Here is a 9448-nt window from a genome sequence, read left to right as displayed (position 1 = left end):
AACCTATTTGAATAAATAACTTATTTAACAACTTATAACATAAGCACTTTTGGGGTAAGCGTTTTCTACAAGCTATTTTAATAATAGTAAAATAATGTCCAATTGTTTTTATATATAATATAAAATGTTTTTATAAACTGCGTCAGATAGTTTAGGAAAATTTGTCGAAAAATTTATAGACATGTCCTAACATCTTCCAAACAAATTCACAAGTACAAATATAAGTCTATCAAAGACGAAATTGCAATTACTTAAGATTTTAATTGGAGAGTTTAGTGATATCTCTTTGGCTTACTATGTCTCCATTATTATCTTCTTCTACCTTTCTTCCATTTCTCTTGAAACTAATCTTCTATATGAGATTCACTGGGAAACGACTATATCAATGCCAGTAATATTGAGTTTATGAAATTTTTCAAAAAGAACAACAAGGAAGTACTAAATGATCACAAAATTGGTATAATCTGCAAGAACTTTTCCCATGATTTTGCTGCCATGACAAATCCTACAAACCCCTTTGTTAAAATATCAACCGATTCATTAATTTTGTTGTAACGTAAATTTATAGTGAGAGGATGATGTATCACTTAAAGTAGATAATATCTTAGTGTTCGGTGAACCCAACATTTATCATATGTTCTATATGTATCTTTGTTAATAAAATCTTTATTTTCTCTGCATTTCTTAATTTCTAGCTCCTACTATAGATGTGGTTTATTCCCTATTTTAAGTATTTTAGGGATAGATTTTCGCTGATACAAACTTCTCTGAATCCGAGAAATAGTCTCTATAATTACGTAAAGAAATACTTTATTTATACACACACAAAATTATTATTATAGAAAAATGTATATCAATATTTTTATAACTATCAATTGAATTGTATTTACAAGACTAATATTTTTATAACTATCAACTGAATTGTATTTACAAGATTAATATATAATGATATATATTATATTATAATGACAATAGATTAAGATGTGAAGATTAATGCCATACATATATTAGTTATTTTTTTAATATGGAAAAATATATTCCTAAATATGATTTAATTTTAAAACGTAAAATGATATTTAGTGTTTAAATAGGGATTTATTATAATCTCAAAAGGAGTAGGAGAGATAGCTCTATAAAAGGTGGACAACACGTTGGAAATAACATAACAAATAAGAAAAAATGTTGAGAGCAAAGCGAAAAAAGAATCAAAAGTATCAAATAGATTACTTTAACATTCACCTACATATGATTATTTAAAATTTTGAAATTGACTTTTTGACCGACCATTTATAACAAGACAAATCATCATATTTATATTTTTTAAAGAAATCATTGGTACAATTAGCATCACTCTAACAAAAATAATTTCAATTTCTTGATATTTTCGATGCGATTGTGTTGTGGCCATGACTGGGAAGAAGGTGAAATTTGTCTATCACAAAGAAGGTGGGCAAAGAGAGAAACCTTGTTGAAACTAAGGAAGGTGTGAGATAGAAAAACAAAAACGTGACAATCATATCGTAATTCTTGTTTTTGTTCAAGGAGACATTACATGTATCACTATTTACATTTGAATAAAACTTTTATTATAAACTTTGTGTTTGTAATTCTTCTATCAAGAGTCGTTGTGCAATATGATATATGATTGTGATGGTTTTCATAATCAAAGATATTTAGACACTTCATTAGGATTTAGTCCAAATATAAATACCAATTGTAATTTGTATGCAAGGCTGAATTCTCCACACAAAATTGGTATAATCCGGGAGAATTTTAACCATTTGCCAAAGTATAGTAATTTCCCATGATTTTACTGCCATGAAAACCCTACATAACCCCGTTGCTAATATGTCATCGGATTCATTTAATTTTTTAATGTTTTAGAATAGAAATTTAGGGTAAGAATATGTAGTTTTCTTTAAATAACTGTTTTTAAAGTAAAAATATTAAAAGTATATTTCATGTTGAAATATATATACTAAATTATTCAATTTTTGAAGAAAGGAGAAAATTGTCGTTTGCAATGGAGACTTTCTAAAGGACATCTCATACAATGACGACTTAATACCGTTGTTTTTTTTTTTTTTATAAAGAAACTATAGAATTCATTTTTTTGAATTTTTTTTCATATTACCTATTTATTTTTTATTTTTTTGCTTTTTTAATGAACCATTAAACGAAAAAATATATATAATTCATTAAATTTTATAAAAAAAAATTACATAGTTTAACTAGAGTTGTTCGTAACATTTGGACTATATTTTCTAGTGTAATAAGTTAACCAACATAGTATGTATTTTTTTGACATTTTTTTTCAAATGTCCATTTCAGTTATAATAAATATACTATTTGAACAACCTTTTTTAATTTTTTGTATTTCAGAATTATGGTACAATATTTCACCTTTATATGAGGGTCAATATCTTTTATTGAGTATAGGTGGAAACTCTTATTTTGTAGATTTTGGATATATTAACAACTTTGTCCACGTTAAACACATGCACTAAGTAGTTTTGATGAACGTAAGAACTTGCGGTTATGACATGGGAACATGACACGTGTATAGCCTGAAATTTTTCACAGTCCACCATTTTCTTTGAAGGTTGACTTTGAAATGATCAATTGATAGCACCTATCTTGAGTTTTTTGTTTCATGCACCATGAAGTAATAACAATTTCAATCAAATCGTATGACTTGGTGAGTGTTAGACTTATCAACTTCATGTTTAATCTTGTCCTTGCAATCATATGTGTATACTTGACCAGAAACTAATGATGTTGTTGTCCCTTTTCTGCATTTAAAACTCCAAATCTATAGTAAGTTGATTGTACCAAAGTCGTGATTGGGAGATTGTATGTATCCTTGAGCATTGCAATTATTGACTCGACAATATTTGTTGTCATGTGTCTCCGTTGTTGACTTTGAGAATACACCATAGTCTATTGTTTTGGAGGATACTATCGACCAATCTTAAAGCCTCTGGATTAGTCATCCTGTTATGAATGATAGCTCACTTAACACATATCTTGTTATGAATGATAGCTCACTTAACACCTAAAAAAATTGCGGTAATATTTGAATGATAGCTCACTTAACACATATCTTGTTATGAATGACGTAAAAATTGTCAAGTATTATAAAGTGATAAGTGGAAAATATACTAAGAAGAATTAGATTATTATCCATACAAATAATTTTTTTTTAAGTTCTTTGTCTATGAACTCTCTCATAAAACTTTGTGCAATGTGATGGGTGCAGTACAAATATGTTGATGGAGAATCATGACAACCATTATTTAGATTATTATAAGCATTTTTAATAGATTCGTGCTTATCTGAAATCAACCAAACGTTGATTTGAGGTGTGACATATCTTCTCAATTTTTTCAAAGTAGAAGCTCTAAGCACCCTTGTCTCACCTTCCACAAGTATTTGTCATACAATCAAGTTCCATCAACTGAGACAAGTGGTTTACATAATTTGAACCTAGAGATGCATGGAGGGAAAGCCCATAATAGTCGTTTGAAAATTTTGAACCCCTTAACATAGAATTATCATAATATGCAGGTGAGACTTCCTTTTCCACAATAGTTATTGGAAGATATTTTTGCATGGTCAACAACCCACCTTGGAAGGTCATTATAAGACTTCTTTCAGTTCCCATAAATTGTTTCGATAACCTTGTTAGTTTTCATCCATGTTTTTCTATAGGTGATTGTGTAGTTTTATTGTTCTTGAATGTGTGCAATGATAACCTTAACTTCAATTGATGAGTCAAATTTCAAAATTGACTTTATGCTTTCACACATGATGCCAGAATCAAGCTTGGGATGATCATGTGACATATATGAATTTGTGTAGTTGTGGAGCCTCTACAAACGATCAACCACCCATTGTTTACTTTTTTAGCTTAGTGAAGTTTTGCATTTGAACAAGCATTGTAAATTCACACATTTAATTACATACTTGTATTGAACAAATTGTATTACATGATAATTGAGTGAGTGTTTTATGTGGCAATGCTTAATTGCAAGTTGACAATCTTTTTTGTTACTAAACTTCATTTCAATCTCAAGAGATGAATCTAATGGATGTGATTCATTTGAAGGCATATCAAATTTGGCGGATTGGTCAACATACTCCAAGTTTAGGTTACGCATATGAAATGGTGGATTGTATGTCGTTGCAATGAGATGTGGTTATGGCTCTAGGTCATCGTCCTCCTCCTCCTCATCCTCGTTGAAGTATGTTTCTTCTTCACTCTCCTCACTTATCTCTTATTGGTCAAAATCACTCACATCATCTAGTGGAATATACGGTTCAGGTTGAGACAGTTCAGGTTCAGATATTTCAACTTGGTCAAAGTATGGTTTGGGTTGATATAGTTCAGGTTGGTATGATTCATAGTTTTGAAAAGAATGAGTGTGCATCAAACAGGTACAGTGAAACTACAATTTGTACTACTACAAGAAATACCTTAGTCACCAAGAAACATGAAAAAAAATATCATAAGGTAGATTTGCATAAATAAGTTGACTATAGTTGGACATTATTCTACGAAAAAGAGAACAAAGAGAGGAATGAAGGAGAAAAACATCTTATTCATGGTCAACCTCTAAATGTTTAATTTAAACCAAGTTATAAGTATATGGTTTGATTTTGCGAAAATTCCAAACCATTTATTTCTGTAAAAAAAACCAATTGGTCGACTTTCATGTCAATTCACCCCAACCTCCACCACAATCTATCCAACATACTTATTCTCATACACCAACCGCCTCCTCATGGTTATTCCCACACACCACATCAATCATACGGGTTCACGTCAATAGTACAATTTAATTTTGACAACCAACAACAACAACACAACCATTGACTATCTTATGCATCAAGCGAAGATGAATTATTGTATAGCACGTTCAATAATTGTTATAATACACATGAGTCAGCTACTCAATTATTTAATAACATGTATCAACAAAGCTTTCATATTCTAAACTTTGAGAATGATTATACTCTATTGAATCAAATATTCAACTGGAATCAAGGTGAAAGTAGTTCTTCCGTACCACTTTCCCTTCAACATTTTAAAAAAGATGAAGAAGAACAAATCCGTGATGTACCAAAATATCGTCAAAATATCGTATGTGTGAGAAAATCTCAGCAATATGTTACTGGAGGTCACATTCAACATTAATTTTATCACAAACTTTGTAAAAAAAAATTATTGTTTTTCATAAATTTTAATGAAATATATATTTTTTCTTCGTTTGATGGTTCATAAAAAAGTAAAAAAATACACACACAAAAAAAGTATGAAATTATTTTTTCAAAAAACAACTATAATATAAAATTAAAAAAAAAAAAAAATTAAGTCGTCGTTGCAAAAGGAGATGTCCTTTAAGAACTCATTGTATAGAGCAATTTCTGCTCTCTCCAAAGATGAAGTAGTTTAATATATATTTTTTAAAATTAAATATATTGGTAAACATTTTTTTTAAATAGAATTGTCTTAAAAAAGCAGAATATGTTGCTCCAATATAAAGTTAACAAAATCTTAAAATAGCATGTCCTTTGGTTTTGGATAGCCACCTTAACAAATCAGACCTGATATGGTTAATTACAGTTTGAATTGGCTCAAATGATTCTATATTTATCCACATATAATTATATATTTATATTATATTGAATAACATAATAAAAAGCTGAAAGCATTTGATCCTTATACAACAACCAAGCCTTATGCATCCAAAAAACTGTCATGATAGGAAAAAATTAGTTAAACTTGTCGCAGCAGAATCAGAATTGAGAATACTAACTCCAAAGGATACCAGGTATATATAATATAAGCATCACAAATAAACCTATTGTCCCTTTTCAGTCGCCAATGATCCAGCATCCAGACTTACTCTGAAAATTGCAAGCAAAACGCCCCATTGTGTGTGCATACATATTAATGCATGTTGTAAGATAATAAAGGAACATTAGTAAATATAAGGAGGGTGAGATTAACCTTAGTTTTCAGATGAACTTTATTATGACTTGCTGACAACAATACTACCGTTTCCCCTGTCAATGTCTTACCCTACATCCAGTAGGTTATGATGAACCACAACAAAAATGATAAGACACAATTACAAGCATCTGATTCTTGTAGCTTTGAAAGCACGATGTAAACAAATTATATAATTCATGTGCCATAAATGGTGGATCAGGTCCAGAGAAAACTTTCCCAACTTCAGCATTTCAAAACTTATAAAAATTCATAAAACATAATTTGCAGCAAAAGTAAATTAGCAACAACAGAAGAACATTGATTTCAAAGACACACTATGACAAGCATAAACTATGACAAACACAAAGAAAACAATGTCTATCTATGATTGAAAGTAAAGCTATTTCATACTCAATGATTTAAACCAATCCAAAAACAACAAGGTCACATTTGGTTTCTTGGAACATCATTTGAAGGAATGGGAGTAAAATGGAATGGTATTGTCAACCGCAGATTGCGGAAAATAGCATTTAGTTCGAAATCCGCTACAAAACAGTGCTATGGTGCCGCTATAGCCGTTGTTTGACAACATTTTGTACTAAATAGTATATGGTGGAATAATAGTGTTTTCTTCAAATTCCACTATGCTATAGCCGCTATTTAACAACACCGAAACGAAATAATCGATCCATCTGACATGTTTGGTTTGATTAGGAAGGAAATGACTTTTTTATTGCATCTCTATGGCTATTGTAATAAAAGTAAAAAAAGAATATAAAGCTAAATTTTCAAAAAATTTACCCAATGACAAGGAATGCCTCACAAGTACATTTTGTGTTAGTGACTCACAAAGGAGAGGAGATAGATAAGAGAGTTGTATTAACCTGGTCAAGGCAGTTATTGATAAATTACTTTGATATCGACAAAGAATTTCATTTCGCCACTGCAAGTCTCCAAGCCCAATGGTACTGGATGTTTGCATGAAGTGTCGGGATCAAATTTTATGGTTACACAGTACAATATACAACAACAAAAATTACAGTGCAATTGCAGAAGCACATGAATAATCTCCCCCATCAGGTAACAGGCCATCGCTTGCCATTTCTGTAAGCACATTCAAAACAGCATCCATGTTACCTTCTTTAAAGTTAATTTCAACAAGTGCTTTCGGTAGTTCTGCGTCATTGAGCCTACAGCTGCTGAATATATTTTGCATTACCCAACTCAGCTCATCATTCATCCCTTCTTTCGATAGAGCTTTAACGAGAGCAATTACAGTCACCATATGAGAAACAAAACCGCATCGCACCATCTCTGTATACATATCATATGCCTTACGAACATTACCACGTCTACAATGTCCGTGTATGATTAAATTATAAACTGCTCCATCAGGTTTAAAATTCCTCTGATGCATTGTGTTAAAAACTTGATCTGCTTCATCCATTAAACCCTTCATGCAGAATCCTTTCACAAGACCAACCACACTCTTAAATTCATTATCGCTGCAGTTTTCTATCAGAGTATTGTACGTCACGTCATTCGGTACAGACTCATCATAAAACAACTTTAGAAGAAGCTTCTTAGCTTCTCTAGTCCTAGCTTTCTTATTAAGGCCATTAATAAGTACACTATAAGTAACAACATCAGGCAAAAAACCCTTCTTCATCATTTCATCGTGCAAATCAAGAGCCTTACTCAATTCACCTTCAACACAATAACCATTCATCAAACTAGTGTAAGTAACCTCATCAGGCAATAAGCCTACAAGCACCATCTCTCGGAAGAGATCAAAAGCTTCCGAGAGTTTCCTTTGACGACATAACCCTTGTATGAGTGACGAATACGTCACATAGTCAGGCAAAATGCCCTTCTCGACCATCTCCACCTTCATTTGAAACGCTTTTCCCATCTCCCCATTTCGGCAAAAGAAAGATATAACAGTACTATAACTAACAACATCAGGAAACAAACCCTTCTCGACCATACCCTTCAAAACTCCAACAGCTTCATCAACCCTCCCCAAACAACAAAATCCATGAATAATTGCATTGTAAGTAACAACCGAAGGCGAAAATCCACTATCAATCATTTCACTCAAAACCTTATAAGCCTCATTCATTAACCCTAGCCTACAAAAACCATCCACTAATGTTGTATAAGTTCTCTCATTAGGACTAAGTCCTCTAACACGCATATGATCCAAAATCTCCAAAGCGCGACTCAAATTCTTTACCTTACACATACCATTAATCAAAGTAGTATAAGTAACAACATTCGGCGACAAACCCTTACCAGCCATCTCATGAAGAAGAACAAATCCCTGATGAAAATTCCCTTCTTTACAAAACCCATTCACAAGTGTATTATAAGTAACACAATCAGGACTCAACCCTTTCAAATTCATCTCACGAATCACTTCCATTGTCTCTTTCATTCTCCCTTGACTACACAAACCATTAATAACCGCATTGTAAGAAATCAAATTAGGCTCAACGCGATTTTCCACCATTATTTTCAACAAACCAAACGCGTCCTCTATCTTATTCTCTTTACAATAAGCAGTTATCATTGTATTATAAGTCACCACATTAGGCAAACAACCTCTAGTCTCCATCTCACGAATGAGACGAAGACCAGAGTCTAAATTCCCCGCGGAAACCATTCCGCGGATCATTACATTATAAGTGTATACATTCGGCGAAACATTTTTTCGAATCATATCATTGAAGACACGGTTCGCGTGTTGAATAGATAAATGGTGGGACCCGGTTTCTCCGGTTCGGAGAATCGAATCGAGGATTGAGTTGTAAGATAGGACGGTAGGGGAAAAGCCGTGGCGGTTAGCGAGGTGGAGGGTGTGGATAGCGTTTTGGATTAGGTTAAGATGGGAGTATGATTTAATTAGTAAATCGAAAACGGCGGAGGATGAATTGCAGGAGTGGTATGTGTTTTGGAGGAGATTGAAAACGACGGTGGAGGTTGTGTCGTTTAATGTTGTTGTGGTGATGAGGTTTTGTGCTAGGGTTTGTGCGGAATTGAAGAGATGAAAGCGAGTGAGGATGTGGAGAGCGATGGATTTACAATGGGGAGTGAAGAAAGGGTGTGGTTTGGCCCAGTTGAGGAATTTGAGAGTTAAGGGTTTGTTGAATTGGGAAGTGAGGAGAAGGTAGGTTGCTGCTTGGGGTGTGAAGTGAGGGATTAGTGATGGTAGGTTTTGTGGGTGGCGTTTTAGGTATGTGATTGCTTTTTCGGCCATGGTGATGGCGTCTTTGCAGGGTTTCATTGCTGGAGATTGTGGTCGCTGGTTAGTCACCGCACCGTTCACCGTCGCATCGACGAAGTTCGTAATATGTAATGCATGTTATGGTACCGTGGAAATCACCAAATTGGCCTTGAGTAATTATTTTAGGTCATGTTTGGTTTGGGCCTCGGATTGGAAACAAATTACTG

The 9448-nt window shown here is 32.8% G+C and overlaps 1 protein-coding gene across 2 annotated transcripts; it reads right to left on the bottom strand.

The window, feature by feature from the left end:
- Window positions 1-5541: 5541 nt before the first annotated feature.
- LOC101512838 (pentatricopeptide repeat-containing protein At5g39710) lies at window positions 5542-9448 on the bottom strand. Of its 2 annotated transcripts, none has more exons than XM_027333961.2 (3): window positions 6880-9448; window positions 6014-6085; window positions 5542-5910 (listed from the first exon to the last, which is right to left on the bottom strand). In XM_027333961.2, the coding sequence occupies exon 1, from the start codon at window positions 9279-9281 to the stop codon at window positions 7032-7034; it is 2250 nt and encodes a 749-aa protein (XP_027189762.1). In that variant the 5' UTR covers window positions 9282-9448; the 3' UTR covers window positions 5542-5910; window positions 6014-6085; window positions 6880-7031. The 2 variants fall into 2 exon arrangements, with proteins under 2 accessions (XP_027189762.1, XP_012570545.1); XM_012715091.3 differs by having other exon boundaries at window positions 5542-5756.

The sequence above is a fragment of the Cicer arietinum genome, chromosome 4 (assembly GCF_000331145.2).
Source record: "Cicer arietinum cultivar CDC Frontier isolate Library 1 chromosome 4, Cicar.CDCFrontier_v2.0, whole genome shotgun sequence".
In the NCBI taxonomy this organism is placed as follows: Eukaryota; Viridiplantae; Streptophyta; class Magnoliopsida; order Fabales; family Fabaceae; genus Cicer; species Cicer arietinum.
This window is presented reverse-complemented; position numbering and strand designations above follow the sequence as displayed.

Bases quoted from the DNA above. Each gene is read 5' to 3' on its own strand.
- LOC101512838 (XM_027333961.2), bottom strand. From the start codon at position 9,281: ATGAAACCCTGCAAAGACGCCATCACCATGGCCGAAAAAGCAATCACA.